The sequence below is a fragment of the Patagioenas fasciata genome, chromosome 9 (genome assembly GCF_037038585.1).
Source record: "Patagioenas fasciata isolate bPatFas1 chromosome 9, bPatFas1.hap1, whole genome shotgun sequence".
NCBI classification, from domain to species: Eukaryota; Metazoa; Chordata; class Aves; order Columbiformes; family Columbidae; genus Patagioenas; species Patagioenas fasciata.
This window is the reverse complement of record NC_092528.1, coordinates 17,129,337-17,149,183: the sequence shown is the minus strand read 5'-3', so window position 1 is coordinate 17,149,183 and position 19,847 is coordinate 17,129,337. Positions and strand designations below refer to the sequence as shown.

Below are 19,847 nucleotides of genomic sequence, written 5' to 3'. Positions count from 1 at the left end.
GAGGAGGTCAAGGAAACTATTAATGTTTTGTTTATAACTCAGTCTACCATAAAAGTCTCAGAACATGCATTTTGTTGGTGGAGTATGTGCTTTAGGTGAGGTGTGTATGGCAGGAAAATAGAACTTGCTGAGGACAATTCCCCTAGGTTACCTTCTCGTTACTGGCTGAGTACAGGAGTTAGAAGGGAAAGTGGCATGGTGATGTCAGGATTCACAAATTTGAGATGATTATACATGGGAAAGGTTGCCTGCCTTGGAAATAAAGAGGCCTTTCCCCCTTTTTATTTTCATTCTTCCTTTTTTTTAAAAAAACAAATGAACAGTTAATCTGTGGAAACAATAAATAATAGGGGAAAGGCAATCAGAAGTCTTCAGTCAGTCAGGCTGTTTTCTGCCACTCTGACAGCTACTTCTCAGTTCAGCATGCTTTTGAACATTCCTCATTACTATGCTTTTCAAGTGTGATGGGAGAAATCCAGGCTGAAAACACTTTCTCAGTTGTTCAGTTGTGTTGTGCTTTAGTGCGTCTCCCCAATGATGGAGAAGCATGGTCCTGCGTAATGTAAAGGCAAGTTAATCCAGTCTGTGGATCTCATCTCCTGAGATTTAATGGCATAATGTGGTAGCATGCACAGATGCAATTTGATCTTAACAGCCCAGTCCTGCTCCAGAGAACTCCATGGTACTTCAATCCGAGGATAAAATGGCAGTTCCCATGTGGCTGTAAGCAATATCCTAATTTTTGGCTCCTCTGAAGCCACTGTATTAGTACCTGCAACCCCTGTTAGAAATTACATAGTAGTCTCTGTCAGTGTTCATTCAAGATAAATAAGAACCATGCAAGGAATGACTGCAGTCCTTTGCGTACAACCTTGCCAAGGTGCAAGAAGGGGGAGGTCACTGCTACTTAGAACAGACCTGCCATGGCAGTTCCTGGCTGAGACCTCACCAGGCAATTCACTGAAGAAAAAGGCTCTTGTTTCTAGTTCTTATTTGTGGAAATAAATATTTATGGTGCAGTCAGATCACTGATGATAGCAACACAAAAGATTGAGTGAAAGACTGGGATGTTTTAATAAAACCTTCATTGGATTTCCTAATACGCTTCATGTGCTCTATATGCAGTGTTGTCTTTCACAACTTGAGTGCTAAAGGGTTTCCTAATTTGCATGTAAAAATGAATTCTTTTTGTCACTGGATATACTTTTCTTGGCCAAACTCATGTTCTCTCAGGCTTGTTTTCAAAACAGAACAGCTGTTTTGCGAATGTAACTATCGGAAAGCTGTTTGGCATAATTGCACTCCAGTAACTTCAGCACCCTCTTACCTGGCATGATGCCCTTCAGTGATTTTTATTCATGCCTTCCCATTGAACTTTAGTATAGGGTTTGCATTTCCTTTTTACACAGACTGACTTTACTTGTGGAAATAAAAGCCAAGCCTGGTAATCCCCTGCAGCGACTGCCAAGATGCCTCTGGCAGGCTGCGTGCCGGGGGAGCCCAGCCCCGCCGGGCAGCCTGTACCCGCTGCGGCGTCCCAGCACCCTGTGGGTGGGGAGCATTCTGACCGCCTGTTGCTTATTGGTTTCATGTATGTTTGCATTTTGAGGATACTGTTACTGTTTGTTGGAAAACATTACCAAGGGTTTGTGAATAGCTCGAGTCTATATGTAATGCCACACAGCAGAGCTCCTTAGGGTAGGCACCTGGGTGGAGGGCAGGGCAGGGCTTTGTCCCAAAGTGGATGGTGGAACAGGAACAGTGTTCAACTGCAGCTAGAATTCATTGTGGGGTTTTTGTGAAGACTGAGAATTTTGTGGCTCATTCTCTGGGGAGTACCGGGCCACAGTGGTGTCTTGGGGTCTGAGTAATTGCAGGCGGCTTTCCGTTGCTGCACTTGGGTCTTTATGGCACAGCTGGAGCCCTGGAGTCGGTACAGTGATGCTGCTGGGGACTCTGAGCCAGTCGCTCAACCTCCGGGTGTGACATTTGCATGTGACAGCTGGCGGTCAGGGCTCTGGTGCTGCGCTGACCCTCCGCATCGCAGGGCTCTCCGTGTGGCCAAACCTGCTCTGCACAGCAGGGATACTGTGGGTGGCTGCAACTATAATAGATGTAGCCGAGCCCATCCTGAAATGGAAACGGCACTTGGATAAGCTTACTCCCCTGGGGTCTGGGCAGTACTCGAAGTTACGCTCTTGTGAGTCCATGAAAGTAATTTTGTATTTGTGTTACTAGGCCCAAATGGGACAGGTGTTCTAAGGGGTTGTTGTACCTAAATATAGCAAACAAGGAATATATTTTTTCAAAGTGAATGAAGTTAAAAAGAAATCAGAAGTAGTATTTGGTGGTCAGAAGCATTCTCGTCATCAACTTCCACGGGAATAAACAAATATCTCTCATGTTATGCTTAGTGGAACTCTGCCAGTAAAACTGGTTCAAGTTGTCACTTACATCTAAATAAAGTCACAGGAGCCTACAGGATTTACATTTTTATTTTTGCAGTGTCTTGCTATCTAGAAAAGAACAGTGCTCCATTCCTCATTTGGTTAATAATAACGTCTGTAGTATGCCAGGGTAACTATCATTTGCATTGTCTCTTCATACACACTATAGAAGAAAAAAGCATGTTTCTCTGCTCTTTGGTGAGACACAGATTACTTTAAAAAAATCCACAAAAAACCAAACCCATAAAAAAGAAAAAAACACCCTGCCCCCCCCCCCCCAAAAAAAAAAAGAAAAAAAACCACAACAAAGAATAAATAGTCTAGAAGGAAACTTAAATTCTAAATGGACTCTATATGCTATAATTATACTTCTGCACTTAAAAATTATTTAAGTTCCACAAGCACCTTAAATTCTGTGGTGTAGCAGAGACATGGAAATAAAGCCCTTTAAACCTCTTCATCTGTAATTAGAAAAAGAAAAAACAAACATTGGCAAGTGTGCTAAGAAGAAAACATTTCCAATGTGAATAATACCTTTATAAAAATAGGTTCCTGTTTGTTCTGTGACTGCTTGCAAACCTGACTCAAGCAGCCAAATTCGATTGCTTCATTGGCTGTGAATTTAATACAGGTTCTTTTGCAGTTTCATGTCAATATAAACAGTGTTATTTGTCTGCTCAGCTTTCTCCATTTCATATAGCTTAGGTTGAAATCCCTTATGATTTGGCACCTCCTTCTCTTTCCTCCTATTTTGCAAAACTCAAGTAACATACCAGGCTCCATAGTGAATCTTGAAATATGTGAACAATGTGAAGGTGGAGTTCCTGTGAGTACTATTAAAAGAGAGTAAAAATATCCCACAAAAGAATGGTTGATTATTATTTGCTTGCCAGACTGTACATGTATGTTGATTTAATACTTAGACTTAGTGATGGTGGGAGGAATCTGATGCAGTTCACATCTTGTAATTTACATCATTTCGTCAAGTACAGATTTTTTGAAATAGTTGCTGTTAGCATTCCTCAGGAAGGGGTAGGTGTGAAACCAAATTCTGCAGTTATAGTCAGTGCTTGAGCAGTCACCTAGGAAACTTTCAACAATGGATTCACTTGGCTTGGCAATGCAGTGTCTAGTACAATCAGATTTTCCACTTCCCTCTAATTCGAAAATGCAGTGCTTAAACAAAAAATTGATCATAACCTAATCTGTTCCATAGAGAAAAATCCTATCCTCTGTCTTCTGTTCTGTTTTAGTCATAGTCTAAGATAAAATGTTCTTCATTTATTCTGTGGTGACTCCTGTAGAATTACTTTAGATTGCGTGACCTATGATGATTTTGAAGGTATTGAATTATAATTGCTGTGTTTATGTCTGTGAGTCAGTGCATCTGTGAACGCATTGCACTCAAATCCTCTATGGAGGTCCTCTTGTGCTGCTGAGATGTGCTCACGAGATTTTCTTCTGATTCTTGTCTGCAAAAGACTGCTAGCAGTTAAGTGAGAAAAAGACAGAGCAATTTATCTCCTAAAACTGTTTTCCCCCAAGTTTTGATTGTTCTAGTTGATTCAAGCATTTCAGGTATTTCCAGTTTTTTCTTTGCTGTGTATTGTATCGTGGGAGTCTCAGTCTGGTTCAGCAGAGCTAGTAGTTCAAATCTTCACTACTTCGGTTCTGTTGAGTGAAAGGAGCCAAAAAAACCCACCAAGGGTGGAGAAATCTGCAAAACTGTACGTGTTGGGGAGGGCAAGTACAAATGTTGTCTGTAGTTGAAGAACTTGGGCAGTGTCAGATAAAACCCGCAGGAGCCTTGCTCAAGGCACAGAAGGTTGTTTTTTGTGGAGTGGGTATTGGACACATGGTGCTGTCACTGCTTGAAGGTTATATCAGTTTGAGGAGTGCTGGGTAAGAGCAAGGTCACCGTCTGTTTCAGAATGTGCAGAAACCCCATCCAGGTCAGGAAAACCCGTAAACTGAGACTGGTAGAAAAAAGCAGAGAAAACATCATATAAGCTTGTCTTATCCTTGCTCTTGCTTATGCGCACTGTTATAGCTGCTCTTGAGGATGCACTGGCCAGACCACTGTCTGACCTGGTAGGAATGTTCTTGGAAGTGACCTGTTGACTAGGGCTGAATCTAAGCCTTATTTCAGTGGAAAAAGTATCAGTGACTCCTGAGACTGGTCTCCACGGTTTGTCTGCTGTGGCTATTTTAGACAGACTTGAATTTCATTAGAACAAGTGTTTTTTATGTTACTCTGCAAACAGTCTGTGCTCCTACAGGTATTTTTGCTTGACTGAACAGAGGTGTACTTGAAGTATTTTGGTACTTGGCTGCAGGGCATTGCATGAGTAATTTGCAAGGTGCATTTCTTCTGCAAAGTGGGAAGCAGATCATCATCTTGTGTGTTAATTTTGCTGATGTCAAATAAAACAAAATGGCAAGCAGTTATTGATTTGAATATGCTCAGGATGACATTTCAGGTGTCTGATGGCTACTAAATCTGTGGTGGTGAACAAGGCTGAAGGGTTAATAGGGATGTTTTTCACAGCAGCCACTTCCAGCACGTTACTGTGCTGGTGAAGATAAACCCAGAGGATGTTTTTTGGGAAAGTGATGAAACAACAGGCACTGTGTCTGGAATGCTCATTAGAGGTGATTGATTTTACTTTCTTGTATGGATTGATCTCATAGGCTCTATTTAGAGGGCAGCTGTTGCTTGAACTTGGACCAAACTGGGGAACTGCAGTGTGCTCTGGGGTGCAGGCTGGTCTGATTAAATACTGGATGTTAGATAGGGGGAGTGTCTTTCTCATAGCTTCGAATTATGTACCTTGATTATGCAGCATATTGCATAGGGGTGCTGAATGCTGTTCAGTAGTTTAATCAGGAAGCTGTTTAGTGGGAATTCATGGCCTCATTTGAACTGTGTCAGAATCCCTGGGATATGGAAAGGAAATTGGTTTCACAGTCATTTACCTGCAATGTAGTAAGAGGGCAAAATTAGCACTGCTATAATTTACAGAGGCTCTGAGTAAAAACAACAACAAAAAAATCAAACAAAACCCTTGATCTTTTTTCTGCCCAAGGATTTAAAAGCACTAAATGCTGCTTGTTGGGGTCCTGGTTGACTGTCTTCCATGGTTTGGGTTTTTGCCCTATTTGCATGAAGAATATGAACCACTTTCAGGGGAGTTACTGACGTTGGGTGAAGTTCTCTGGTACCATTCAGTCCTGTGATAAGAGGTCACAGGATTAGCTCAGACTGAAAAGTAGTAAGTTATTTTTGTTTTAAAGATTCCTTCCTGTCCAGTAGTCATACTAGCTTTTTTTTTTTTATGTCTTGAGCTAGTTGTTTACTGGCTAGATAGATTTGTTTGCTTCTTCTTCTTGAGGATAATTTTAAATACAGCACTATTGTCCATAGCAGTTTTTGTTGGATAATGTCTCACACCTGTAATATGACAGTGTATTTGCCTCCTCTCTTTGAATGAGATGCAGGGAAGTCATAAAGCCCCCAGATCCAGTGCCGTTCAGTGCATTTTTTGTTATAAACTGTGGCTTGAAGACATATTAATACATTTTCCTTCTTTCTCCTTCAGATAAACTACTAGTTTTTACTGTAGCAACTAAAGAAACTGATGGCTTTCACCGTTTCATGCAAACTGCAAAGCACTTCAACTACACAGTAAAGGTATCGTATGTTTTCCTAGCAAATATTCATACTATACAGCCTTTATATGGAAATAGTGCGGTAGTGACTAAAATTGCATTAGCTTCCTTGCATGCTGGAACAAAGTAAAATTATTACAGAGCTTGGGGTCAGGCAGGGCACTTACATGGCCCTGCTGCTTACCTGCTTGACCCCCTCTGAACAACCATGGGAGGAGGCTTCTTCCACTGCCTTAGGAACTGTTTTATAGATCAGTAGCTGTTGTGATCTGCGTCCTCAGTCACTTGCAGGTTCTGTTATGATTTATCATACAGCCTCACTTTTCAGTGTGGCTGATTTTGTTTGCATGAATACTGTGGAAGCGGCGCTGCACTCAAGAGAGCTTTGGATGTCTTCCTCCTCCTTAAACGAGGCTGGATCCCAGCTGTGGGGAAGGAGGGAGGATCGCAACTGAAAGTTTCACTATGTTTCCCAGGAACCTGTAATTCTCTGAGAGGACAAAACATTTCTATCGTTCTTGCCAGCCTTTTCTGCCTTGTTCCATGTCTCTGTATGTCACGTACTGAGGTTAGCCTCTGTCTGACCTTGGGAAAAAGGGCAATAACGTTCTTCTAAACTTTCCCCACAAATGGCTTCTGCAAGAGAAAATCCAGGAATTCAGATGGCATTATGAAATTTTTCTGCTTACTTACCACAGTGTCTACACTATAAATAGGAAATTATTTGGGTCTCTGAAGTTTGACTTCTACCACTGAATCTGGAAGACAGAGAGAACCTTTCCTAATATGATAATGCTGTATTAAAGCAACTGAGAAGTCTGAGCTCTGGATACATCTATTAGCTTCGCAGATTTGTCCAAAACACTCTTCTTTCAGGTTTTATAAGTTCCAAACACATTATGTCCAAAACCCACAAAAAGTTTCAGGGTTTTTTTTCTTTTTTTTGAGATGTAATTTGATATAGTGCTTGGCTAGGGAGGAGTTTTATTTAGCTGACTGTAGCAGCCAGCAGTACATTGGGGAACCTATCCTTCCCTTCTACAGAAGTGTTCTGGAGGGATTTCAGAAAGCCTGGAGCTTGCAATTTGTTTTAGCAATACCCTGGTCCACCAAGGTCTCTTATACTTCCTGTTCCTAAAGTGATTATATTCACTTTTAAAGGTCTCATTCAGAATGTTTTTCTAATACAAATTTTGAAACAATTATTAGCTTTTTTTTTTTGCCTTTTTTTTTTTCTTCTGAAGGAGGCACATTTGAATAAATGGTGGTAGAAGGCAATTTCCCAATTCTTATTTGGTTAAGAAATGTGTCTCTCATGTTTTTGCAATGATGTCATTGTGATGAATGCTGCTTCAGACATGGAAAACTTATGATGCTGGAAATGCTGGCTTGTTATACTTTAATGTGTTGCTTCTGCTTTAACATCTGTTTTCAATAAGGGTCTGCTTTAAAAAGCCTCTTGGTTTTGGGTAGTAGCAAAAAGTGTTTTTTTTCTTATTCCAGGTACTAGGAAAAGGTGAAGAGTGGAAAGGTGGTGAGCTGCCTAACTCGATTGGTGGAGGGCAGAAAGTTCGACTGCTAAAAGAAGGCATAGAAAGCTATGCTGATCAAGAGGACTTGGTTGTAATGTTTGTTGAATGGTGAGCAAACCTGTCTTGTTGCCTTTACATTTTAGTCTGGGTAGGCATGCAAAAGTGACATGCTGCTGCGACATGCTGAAAACTGTATGCTGCTTTCCTCCCTTGCTGTTTATTTGAGAGAGTGTGCCTCCATTTTTCTTCATTCATAAAAACAGTAGATTGCTCTTGGAGCAATCCTTTTTTAATGAATTTACAGATGTGAGAGTTGTTTGTAGTTCTGCTGCCTCAAGGGGGTGAAAAAATGTTACTGGGAGCTGACAGGCTTTTAGGCAAGCGTTTGTCCTCTCCCTGTTCAGCTGTGCTGGACGTGGCAGGACGTGGCTGTGGGCTGGGAGTGTGGAATGGGGGAGAGCAAAAGCAGCTCCAGAAATAAAGTGGCCAGCAGGGACCAGAGCATGACCTTGTTCCATTGAAATAACAGTGATATGGAGGAAGCTGGAGATGGGCCCCTGAGGAAAGCACTTAACAGAATTTCTTTTACATGTTAGAGAACTGAAATGAGAAGCTTGGTGCCAGATATGCTTCTGATGCTTGTGCTGTCTCTATGACAGAAGGATGGAGAGACAATGCTGCTGCAGGTGCCAGATTATAGCTCATAGCACAGCTATGCTTGAACATCCTTGCTGGAGGCCAGATAGGATTCTCCCTGTCACAAAGAACAGGAAGCTCAGACATGTTCAAATCCCACTTTTTCCATTGCTTCCCTCTGCTTCTTTTCTTTCCTTCCTCCTCTTCTTTTACTCCTATGATAAGAGCATGAGCCAGCTCACAGCAGCTGCCAAGCTCTTCCACATTAGCGTTAACCAGAGTGGCGTCACAGCTCTATAAGAATTGCTGCAATGAAGGTGTGGGACCAAGTCTTGCATTGGGGACATGGAGCCCTGATTGCAGACAGGCAGCCTTGGGGAGGTAGTAGAGTGCAAGCAATGTTTAATGCTATTGTTACCGAGTTGTGTGGGAATGTCTGCTCCAGAATTTTCTTTCAGCTTTTAACTTGCCTTTATTTATTTATTTACTTCAAAAAAATTGTCAGATGAAGAATTTTAGGGACCCTTTTGCAGGGTAGAGGTTTGGAAAGATTTGTACAGCAGACACCATCACAAGAAAGTGGTCTGACAGTGGTATTGACTGGAAAGTTCATTTGTTGTTTTGTATAAGTTAAGAGGTTAGGAAAGTTGGAGTAGCCTACTAGCCTGGTAGCAAATTTAAAGGTGCTACTCAGTTTCTTCTTTTACCTCTTGTGTTAAGTGGAAGATAGAGCTAGAAAGCCAGTTGATGAACAAGCTTTATAAGGGAAACTTATTACGCTGAATATTTTCTTTGTATGGTTAATTGACAGTTAAAGTAACAAAAGAGTTCTGTTTTTGAATTTTATTGACTTGATCAGTTTTGCATTTGGTAAGTGCAAAAAGTATCTTTCTAAAAGTAAAAATACTATATGTTTGTTCATAATTTTGTCCTAATGATCATGCAATAACTGAAACTTTTGAATATTTATTTGGGAGGTTTTTGTCTTTACAAAACACTCAGATGTATCAAATATTTCCCAAATGTTTCCTACTTACATTGAGTTTATTTGTTTTCAAATTTGCTATCCTGATTCATCAGTATTTTTTCCCTATATGGTAAAATATGCAAATCTGTTATCAGATTTGGGTATAGCTCTAATTCTTCTCCAACAAAATTTGTTCTCTTGAGGGGCAAGCTGTCTGCTGGAAAGTACAGAGGACCATGTGTGTTGAAGTGCAGATGCCATAATCTTTCTTGCCATGAAAAAATCACAGGATTTAAGGCCTCTCAAGTTTTTGAGGTCCATAATCCCAACTACATATTGATTTAAAGCTGGTGGAACTGATTCCAGATAGGAGAAAAAAATGGTTTGCTCATTCTAGCGTTATATTTTAATTCTGATGAGCTTTTCTCATTTCCAGGAATCCTGGTTTGCAATTTAAATGTTGATCAATGTAGCAGTAAGTTTGGAGAAGATAAATATAGCAAACTTCCTTTCTTTTTCAAGTGTTTCTTATTATATTAATTGTGAAGCATTTGGAATATTAATCTTGAGGGCAGGGAAAGGAAATGTCTGGTTTACTTACTGTAACTAGGCAAATAATTTATAGTGAACTGTTTGCTTAACAAAGTTAGCTTCTTGCTTTTGAACACTTTTTAATATATCTCACAATTCTGGAAAAAGTTTGAACTTCTGTGGACAGCTTGTGTCTAGGTACAGATAGCAAAATGCTTTGCCTGTAGATGGAACGCTATTTAAATTCAGCTTGTATTTGCAAGAGCTAACAACAGGTTTACTTTGGACAATTTCAGATTGAACTGGCTAATGGCCATTATAGACTGGATAAAATAGTTTATGCTGTGACTGTTCATCCAGAACTCCCACAACCATCTCTTTGTATCATGGAAGACTTTTGAAGCCACCCCCTTTTATATATATATATATTTCTTTTTTATTTCTTTTTAACATTTGTCAGAAAGTAAAGGATAATTATATTTTCTACGTATCTCAAAATGGCTAAGGTGTGATCCTGGTGAGGGTATAGTGTAAATGACAAAACAACTGTGTGGCTGAACAGCCCAGTTAAATAAGATGAGATACAGGACCTGAATTGCTGGTTACTAGTAAGCCCTCTCGTCTTTGTATTTTAAGCTCTTAACCCACAGCTCAAATAGTAACAAGTCCTTGTAGGTGTAAAAATTGTGAATTCAGGAGTTGCATGTTCAGTTCTAGAGGACTTGAGCTATCCTCAGCGTTTCCCTGTGTTGCTGGGAGTGCTGAGCCTGTAGCTGGGTAGATTCCAGCCCCAAGCATCTGCCATCTGGGAGATACAGGAAATGGGATTGGAGTTGTGGAAAGTTACTGGTGTGTGCCTCTTTTTTTTTTCTTCCCCCTTCTTGCTTTCTACTTAGTCAGAAGGATTCATGAAGAATAAATAAAAAGAGTATCTGAGTTTTTCCAGCTTGCCAAGGCAGCCTGCTTTTTCCTGGATTTACCCAGTCTATTTCCCCCCTGTCAAATTTTGAAGTCTTGGTAAAAGTAAGTAATGTGTATCACCCATACTAACAGTATAAACTGTCAAGAATAGTCCTGAGGCCCATTTTGTGATGTTCTTAGTGATGTAGACCTGAGGTGAATCCTCTGTTACAGTAGGAGTTGGGTGCTTGATAGACTGAACATAATCTGACATAGCAGGTAAGCAAGACAAATGATGGATTTATAGGTTTTCGTTTGACTCTAGAAGTTTTCCTGTTGCCTGGAGAGAAAGGCAGGAGCCTCATAAAGCAGCTGGTGGGGAGGCTGGTGGAGATCCTGCCTAGGAGGAGGTCTGGTGGCAGTAAGTCACCTCTTGACGAAACAGAGGGCCATGAAAATTAGTGGAAAATGTATGGATTAATTCTCCTGCATAATATCCATTAGTGTGTGAAGTTTACAATAATTGGTAATGCAGTTTTGCAGCTGTGCGCTGTTCTTTTTTATTCTAAACTGTGCTGTATTAAGTAGCATATTCCTTTCACAAGCAGAGCCTGTGTCTAGCCCAGCATGTGCTCAACTTTGGCTTGCTTTTCCAGAATGAAAGTCCTGGGAAGCAATGTTCCAGGGGTGTTTGGTTCCTTCCCACAGCTCTAAGTCATTGCAGCAGCAGCACCAACCTGGTAAAAGAGGAGAAGCACAGCCTGCCATGAGCTATTAAGTTAAAGCCTCAGACAAATCTCTAGTTTTGTCTGTATTCAACTTGTCTCCTGTTTCTTGCTTGTTCTTCAGGCTCATTCTGACTTTGAAACGGGCTACACCAATTGAATGGAAAAGGGAGGGAAGTGTATTCCTGTATATTTGGGCAGAAACAGACAGTTTTTGCAAAACTGGGGAAGCTCCAAAATGTACAGTATTTTTTTTCATACATTCTTCTGCCAAAGTTACAGAAAAACAAAGCAGTGAGAGCTTTCAGAAATCCACTTACTTTATACAGACAACATAACACACTTCCTCTCCAAGGCTCATACTTTGCTCTGAGGTGGAAGTATTCTCTTGCATTTGTAAGCCAGCTGTTGCTCAGTTCTCTTAGGCCAACTGCATGAAATCCCCTTTGAAGAATGGACATTGTAAATAATTTCAGAACTGTAATAAAGAAGTACCACAAGTCAGTAATGGTTGATCTGTTGGCACTCCTGCTGATTAATACATTGCAGTGCAAAAAGCTCTGTGTACTGCCAGTGTGGGTACTGCTGTCCTTCTTAGCCCAGCTAAAAGACTTTGCAAGAATGGAATCTTAGTCAAGGCTAGAACTTTTGATTTTTGGTAGCTGTGCCATTCCTTTGCCCTATATCAGGGCTGATGATTTTCAGTTTCTAAGGTAAATGTATACAGTAAGGATATATGTGCATTCAGCTGAGGAAGCTGTGAGGCTGAGATCCTGCCATCAGACCCAAATATTCTCATACAGACAGAGGTTAGTCTATGATGTGATTCCAATACTGGTGTGTCATGGTTTCATTCTGCGTAAAATGAACCTTGAAGTGGTTTGCACATTAATGACTTTTATATGTAGATCTAAATTACAAGCAAAGGAACCTTATCCTCTGAATAATCTAATCACACATATTTTGAAGTTGGTGTTTTGCTTGTTCGCTTGCTTGCTTGCTTGTTTCCCAGGGGCATTGATTTAGATATGGTTTAACAACAAGAAACCACTAGGGTTGTGATACTACATTCTCATGAGACCTTTGCCAAACCCATGCATGTTTCTTTCTGTTTTGCGCTAGTGGTGACCTTTGGCTGTGTGTAACTGCAGTTTTTAGAGATGAGCCCTCCACCGTTAGGTCCCCAATAGAAGCTGGGAGTCAGTTCTGATGAACAAATATAGGCAGGTGAAGTTTTTTGTAGACAGATATTGTGAAGTTTAGAGCCTTCTGAAGACTTTGGCTCATGAAAGAGGTTGAAGGAGAAATTGTATATGTTATATTATTATTGTCAGGATATAATATTATGATATATTACGTATATTGTGAGGATGCTATACAGTTTAAGTTTCTGGGCAACTAGACTTTACTAAGAAACATCTAAGTACCTTCATGATAAGACTTTTCAGAAGCAAGTCGGTGCCGTTGTGTTTTGGAACAAGATCATCTAGAGTTTCCCAGTGAGAATCAAATAATCTTTCAGTCCTACTCTGTTTCAACTACAAAGTTGTTTGTTTGTTTGTTTGGGGTTTGTTTTGGTTTGGTTGTGGTTCTTAAACACACAAACAGTTTTCTAAAGGGGTAAATGTATTTTTTTACTCAAAATACATGAAATGAGAAAGGTAGACAAAATCTGAAGCAAAAAGAATTTCCAAAATGTGGAAGGTTAAAAAAGAATGTAAAAAGAAAGGGAGACTGTGTTGGATAAATAGTATTGATGGAAATTTTTCTCCTAGAAGGGTATATGGTTTTACATGGTTCCAAAACATGATTTAAGAGTCATTTATCAGAATAAAAGGACTGTCTGTATGATTTATAATATTTGAATAGTCCAACCACTTGTCATTTTGAACACAGCAGCATTAAAAATAATCTAATGGATATCTTTTATGTATTTTTAGCTATGATGTTATCTTTGCGGGAGGCCCTGAAGAGCTGCTAAAGAAATTTCAGGAAACTAATCATAAAGTGGTGTTTGCAGCAGATGGACTCATTTGGCCAGATAAAAGGCTAGCTGACAAATATCCTGTTGTCCGGAGTGGAAAACGATTCCTGAACTCAGGAGGCAAGTGTGATTCTTGAACTTGAACATGGCTCACTTCTGTTATCTGATTTATGTATTTGTTTGTGGAACTGTTCTTGAATTCCCCAAGTATAAAATCCAGGACTGGATTTGCCATCCTCCTCTTCCACTCTCCCTCCCCACTGGAATAGCTCCTCTTCTGTGCTCAAGAATAGTTTTCATTCAAACTTACATAGTATTAGTTGTCAATCCCATGTAAAAAAGCAGGCAGATAAAGTAACTGCCTAACAAGCAGCTGTGCCTTGCAGTGAAATGCTGTGCAGGGATGACCCATTTGCCACTGATTGAATCTACTTCAGAAACAATCTAGTGTACAAGCCCAGTCAAAGCAGTATGTGCTATTTAAAGGCACAGTTTAGCTGGGTCACAGAATCTCCTGACTAATGTGGTTTAGCTGCTACAGAGCACAGAATGTCACTTCTCTGAGGTACATGGTGCTGGACAATGTATAGATCTGGGACTGTACCTGTTCCTTTCCCTCCTTTCTGTAACTCACCTATCTGCCCTATCTTTTTTTTTTTTTGTTTTGGCTTAAACTTAATGTATATTGGTTTTGAGTTGAATTCTCTTTGTAATTCTGGCAGTATTAGATTCAGGCTTCTCTGCCAGAAGCAAGTGATTGATGAAAATGAAACTTTTTCCACAGATAGACTTTTTGGGAACAGTAGTACTCTAATCTCATGCTTTGTAGTTCTCAGGGCCATCCTAAACAGATCCGTTTCCTATTTTTTTTCACCTAAAATAACATTAATATAAAAATAACCATTAATTATAAACCCTTCACAACAGAACTGGTACATATCACAGGAAGAAAACTGTATTTTGAGCCAAGTTGTATAGATTTAATACTTTGCTGGCACCAAACAGTCAGAATGAAGTTCCTGACTGGTGGACAGCATTGGCAGAGTAATGCTTTTTATGGAAATAACTTATGTGTGTGTGATATTGCAGGATTTATTGGTTATGCTCCGTATATAAATAGTATTGTGCAGCAATGGAATCTGCAGGATAATGATGATGACCAGCTGTTTTACACCAAAATCTATGTTGACCCATTGGCAAGGGTAGGTAGTGACTGGCTTTCTCATTTCTTTCTTCTTGAAATAACATCTTGCTCCTCATAAAACATCAGGAGATAAAAATAAAAGCAGTGCTGTCTCTTTATTCCGGAGTGCTGTGTTGATGGTTGTGTTTGTTCTCTGGAGGTTCCTGCTGTAGGACTGATGAACAGACTTCCAAAGGGTCATGACTTGATCTATTATTTCATACTATCTGCAGATCCAAGCAGGTTGTCTTCATTATTAGAAATAATAGGTGTGAGGGATGTGATTGGACACATTCATCTCAATGAGGGTGCCATGTACTTGGCAGTTTGACGGCTGGAGAATGTGGCATTTTTCCAGGGTGTCACTGAACTACTTGCTGATCCAGTGTTTTATATTTTGGCTTGCTGCCATTTCAGATCCTGCCTGCAGCTGCCTCTGACTCTTCAGCTTTTTATGCAGATAAGTTCAAGATACCTGCATTGTAAATTTTGGGTGAAGACCTCTCAGTGCCCTAGCTTAACAAAGTTCTCTGCTGAGTAGCAGCATTAAAGCATGATAGATGTCAGAGGCGTGGCCCTGATGCTGGAAAAAGAGGGCTAAGGAAAGTTAACAATGTATTGATGCAAAAAGATTTTTAGAATATGACATTGCGGAATTTCGAGGTTGATTTTGAGCTTGGGCAGTTGTGAAGTTTCTGAAATCCATATATATTTTTCCATTAAGTTACGCCTGAAACAATCAGGCATGTTTAGACACAGTTACTAGAATAGAATAGAATATTTCAGTTGGAAGGGACCTACAATGATCACCTAGGTCAGCCCTGTATTCTTCAAGGAGTTGAACAAAAATTAATGTTATTAAGGGCATTATCCAGATGCCTCCTAAACACTTGACAGGCTTGGGGCATCGACCGCCTCACTAGGAAGTCTCTTCCAGTGTTTGACCACTCTTGGTAAAGAAAAGATTCCCCGTGTCCAGTCTAAACCTCCCCTGGTACAGCTTGGAGCCGTTCCCACACATCCTGTCACTGGATCTCAGGGGGCAGATCTCATACCCCCCTCTGCACGTCCTCTCCTCAGGAAGCTGTAGACAGCAATGAGGTCACCCCTAAGTCCTTTTTTTTTTTTTCTACAGCCTAGATGAACCCAAAGTCCTTAACTGCTCCTCATAGGACATTCCTTCCAGCCCTTAATGTTCAAATTCATCTTACACAAGCTAAGTCAGAAGCTAGATATACAATTGAAAGGACGGTGTGTAGAGGCTTTAAAGCTGACTCTGCACCAAAGTCAGAAGAAATATAATTAGCTGTCTAAACAGATTGTCTTCTAGAGAAAAATGTGTACTTCTGCACAGTGCACAACTGCGCTGCAATTCAAAATGCCTCCATGGCATAGTATAGGATACTGTGTTATACATTAGCACTATTATCTGTATGGTCATGTCCTATGCTGTAGAACATGTAACAAAATCTTAGAAGACCAAAACAGAGTGTGTTATCTATATAAGAGTTTTTAAGAGTGTTCTAAGCGTTATATGCTTTGATCCACATGTTAAAACTTCAAAATGTGGTACTTTAAATAAGCAGCTAGGTAGGATTAATAATACAATATTAGGAACATGTTTTAAAACCGCTAGTGTTTTCTGACATAGTACTTAAATTTGGCTTTTGTATTTTTGAGATTGAGAAACACAGTATGTTTTGTTGCTTGGCCAAGACACAAATTTTATTTATCTTGTACTGCCAAATTGTAGTTTCGTTGGAAAGTTATGACCTTTATCCTTCAAGTTTTGGTAAAGTTTTTGTATACATAAAACTGATTGCTGTAGGGGTGCACAACTCAGGAATATAGAAAAACTTAACAATATATAATTAAGATTATATCTAAGAGCTGAATACATAGTTTTGCCTGATTGCTTGCTGCTACTGCCCTATAACTGCAGTATTACTCTAAAAACATTGCTTTTTAAAATGCTTTAACATGTTTAGTACTTTTATTTCAGGAACGCTTTAACATTACTTTGGATCACAAATGTACAATTTTCCAGACCCTAAATGGAGCTGTTGGTAAGCATGGGATTTGCACATTGTGTGTTTTATTAACTGTTATTAATGGTTTCTTTGCTCAACTGTAAATATCATTCCCTAAACATATCTGTGTTTTAAAGATATATTTGGATGGGTGAACCTGATTACCAGATTGGTTACAAGTCTTTTGGGTTTAATATTAATTGATTTCTCCCATTGATTAAAATATTTGATTTAAAATAGAAAAAATAATTTTCAATAAATGAAGTTAGCAATAAATGCAAAGAACCATTTTTCCATCTACCTTTTACAAAGTTAATTATAGGAGTATGGTAATTAAAATTGCGTTTTAGATGTTCTTAAGGAAAAAGTTGTACATAATGCAATAGCATGTGGAATAATGTAGAAGTTCCTTTATTCAGTTGTCATGAATTTCAATTGAAAACTGATACCTGTGCAAACTTCCTTTCTTACCTTTAACCTATAATTATGGAACAACTTTTTATTGTATCTGAAATAACCATAATTTCTCTATAAATAGCATTTCCACAAAATTAGTTTTATTTTTAAAGCAGATTTTATTCAAATACTGAAGGCTGCTGATGACAAATTCTGAAGTTTGATGTAACCTTATTTAGCATAAAGAGCTTAGAAGTGAAGATCTAGTTAAAAAATGAACAAAAACTTCCAAATAAGTAACATTCACAATGATAGTGACAGCAAGGTATCAGTAAGAACTGAAATAACTCAGAAATTTTAGCTTTTATTTATAAACTTTTATTACTGTATGATCTTTATTGATTTGCAGATGAAGTTCTATTGAAATTTGAAGAAGGAAAAGTGAGAGCAAGGAATTCAGTGTATGACACGTTACCGATCACTGTTCATGGAAATGGTCCAACTAAAGTGAGTGGCAGTTTGTTTTTATTTTTGTGCAAAGATGTCAATTTTAATAGAGGCAAAATAATGATGGAAGAGTCTGAAACAGTCATAGCACACAACCACTGCTCATTTCCAATTAATTTTAATAAGAATTGCAAAGATAAACCCATTCTACTAGCTCTCTCCATCATGTTATTCTGCTGTCACTGTAACTTGATGTCACTGCTGAAACAACTCATTCTGCTTCCAAATTTATTGTAGCGTGAGATATTAGAAGCAAGTAAGCTTATATTAATTTGTTCAGTGTCACAAAACAGTTCTTGAAGCTACTGAAGAATGTCTATCTGGTTATTAAATGATAATCAGAAGAACAGGTTTTCAGGGGGAAAGAAATCTGACCAAGAGTTGCAGGCTGGGGTACAAAACAGTAACACATCTGATCCTACTGCAGAACTTGGTGTGTGTTTGTATACACATATATAAAAAATATATTGTATGTAGGCAAAAATATATATATGTATGTGTGTATACATATACACACGCATGGCTAGTTTTTGTTGTTGCATCTTTGTAGAAGTCATAGACTGTTCTGAGTTGGAAGGAACCCACAAGGATCATTGACTCCAACTCGTGTCCCTGCATATGACAACCCCACAGTTCACACCATGTGTCTGAGGGTGTTGTCCAGAAGTGTCACTGATCACTGCCTGCGATGTACTCATGGTTCCTGAGCTTTGGTTCATTGTAGAGCACTGTCTGCCCTGTGGAACAGCTGTTCTGGCAGATTCTGACCGTGTGTAAGGATTCAGTGGTCCAGAAGACCTGGCACAGTTTCTCTGGGAGAAACAGCTATGTTTTGATCATATGGCAGTTGCATGTTTTTGTTACATTGTAAAAAAAGTGTAGAGGTGTATAATTTCTAGTAGCCTCTGTTGTCTGAAGGATTGGGCATGGATACTGCCTAACTTCTTCTGAATATGTGTTCCTTACTGCAGCTCCTTATTTTCAGAAAAATTGCTCCTGGGAGAATGAAATAAAGTTTCAAACTCATTAATATCCCAATAACTGCTGCTGCTTAGTTTTTGCACTGAATTTCATCTTTGGAATTAGTGAAGATAATGATCCTGTTATCTTTTGGCTTATATCTACTGAGTAGCAGTGAAATATGTGACCAATTTCTTTCATGTTGCTCCAGTTATTTTGGCCTCAAGTTATCTCTCATCATTGGCTTTGTTGACACTTTGCCCGTGAAAAGAAAGGTGCTGTGTTTTACAGTTGGGCAAGCAGTTTAGGTTGGAACTCTTTATACTAACACAATTTACGCTACATTAAACAAAACTCAATCTCTGCATATAATGATGTAGTTTTAAAAGCAGAGAGGAAACTTGTTATATATGACTTTGCCAATGTGACTAGATTTGTCTGTTTTAAATATAGAGTAGTACTAAGATGACAATAGTGTAATAGATGGGAAAAACTTTTTTTCTGGTAGGTAAATAAACTAATATGAAAGTAATTCCCAGAATTAACTCCAGATAATAGAAGTTCTGTTTATAAGAACCTTCTGGTTTGTATTTGATCTCTTCAATTTGCAGATTAGTAAATAGCATTGGTCAGAGACACCTTGAAATGGATACCAAATTATCCTGATATCCTGACATGGAATTCTTTTTTTCCTTTTTCCCCTCAAGTGCTTGCCTCTTTTATGAAATATTAATTTTTGTCAACTTTATTGTACATCTTTGAAATTAAGTTCAAGTAATTCTGTTTATGGTGTGTCTGAAATTATTTTCAACATGCAGAAACAAACACCCAAAATATGATAAAACCCAGGTTGATTATTGGACTGGAGTGTTTTCTATTCAAAATAATATTCTCTCCTTCCAGTTTTTTATGAGAGCAGTAGAGCAGGAATGAATAGTAGCCTTCCTCAGGCGGACTTTCCCCAGCAGATGAGATCCTTTACCCATTGCAAATGGCACTGGAGAAGAGTAAAGTTCTGCACAAATGTCCTGTGTAATCCAGGAGGACAGGGCAGCCCATTGACAGAAAAAGTGCATAATTTGTTCAGTGCCAATTTGAAACGTGTTAAGAAGCTAGATGCTGCTTTAAAATGTGTCCCTTGGGCTGGCTTCTGAATTTTGGCATAACCTGTCAAAAATACATCGTTTGGGCATGTATCCTCTAAACTTTCTATGTGTTTTTCATGTGGTCACTCTTTGTGTTTTGATGTATTGATGATTCTTAGATTCGGGGAAAGAATAAACTATATAGATTTTTTTTTTTTTCCCATCAAAATCGAGCCATGCAGATTTGAGACCAGTATAATCTGTAATCTGTGTCTTGTAAGTTATAAAAGCGTTT

The 19,847-nt window shown here is 39.0% G+C and overlaps 1 protein-coding gene across 3 annotated transcripts in view; it reads left to right on the top strand.

Moving 5' to 3' along the window:
• The window catches only part of PLOD2 (procollagen-lysine,2-oxoglutarate 5-dioxygenase 2), a 50,624-nt gene that overhangs the window by 10,140 nt on the left and 20,637 nt on the right, over positions 1-19,847 (top strand). For all 3 annotated transcript variants that reach the window (XR_011740524.1, XM_065844399.2, XM_065844398.2), the window contains exons 2-7: positions 6,047-6,138; positions 7,620-7,756; positions 13,348-13,511; positions 14,481-14,593; positions 16,577-16,640; positions 17,410-17,507. Coding sequence is in view for 2 of the 3 variants with exons in the window: in XM_065844399.2 (XP_065700471.1) it covers positions 6,047-6,138; positions 7,620-7,756; positions 13,348-13,511; positions 14,481-14,593; positions 16,577-16,640; positions 17,410-17,507 (668 nt within the window). In the remaining variant the exon portion in view is untranslated. The remainder of the gene's footprint in view (positions 1-6,046; positions 6,139-7,619; positions 7,757-13,347; positions 13,512-14,480; positions 14,594-16,576; positions 16,641-17,409; positions 17,508-19,847) is intronic.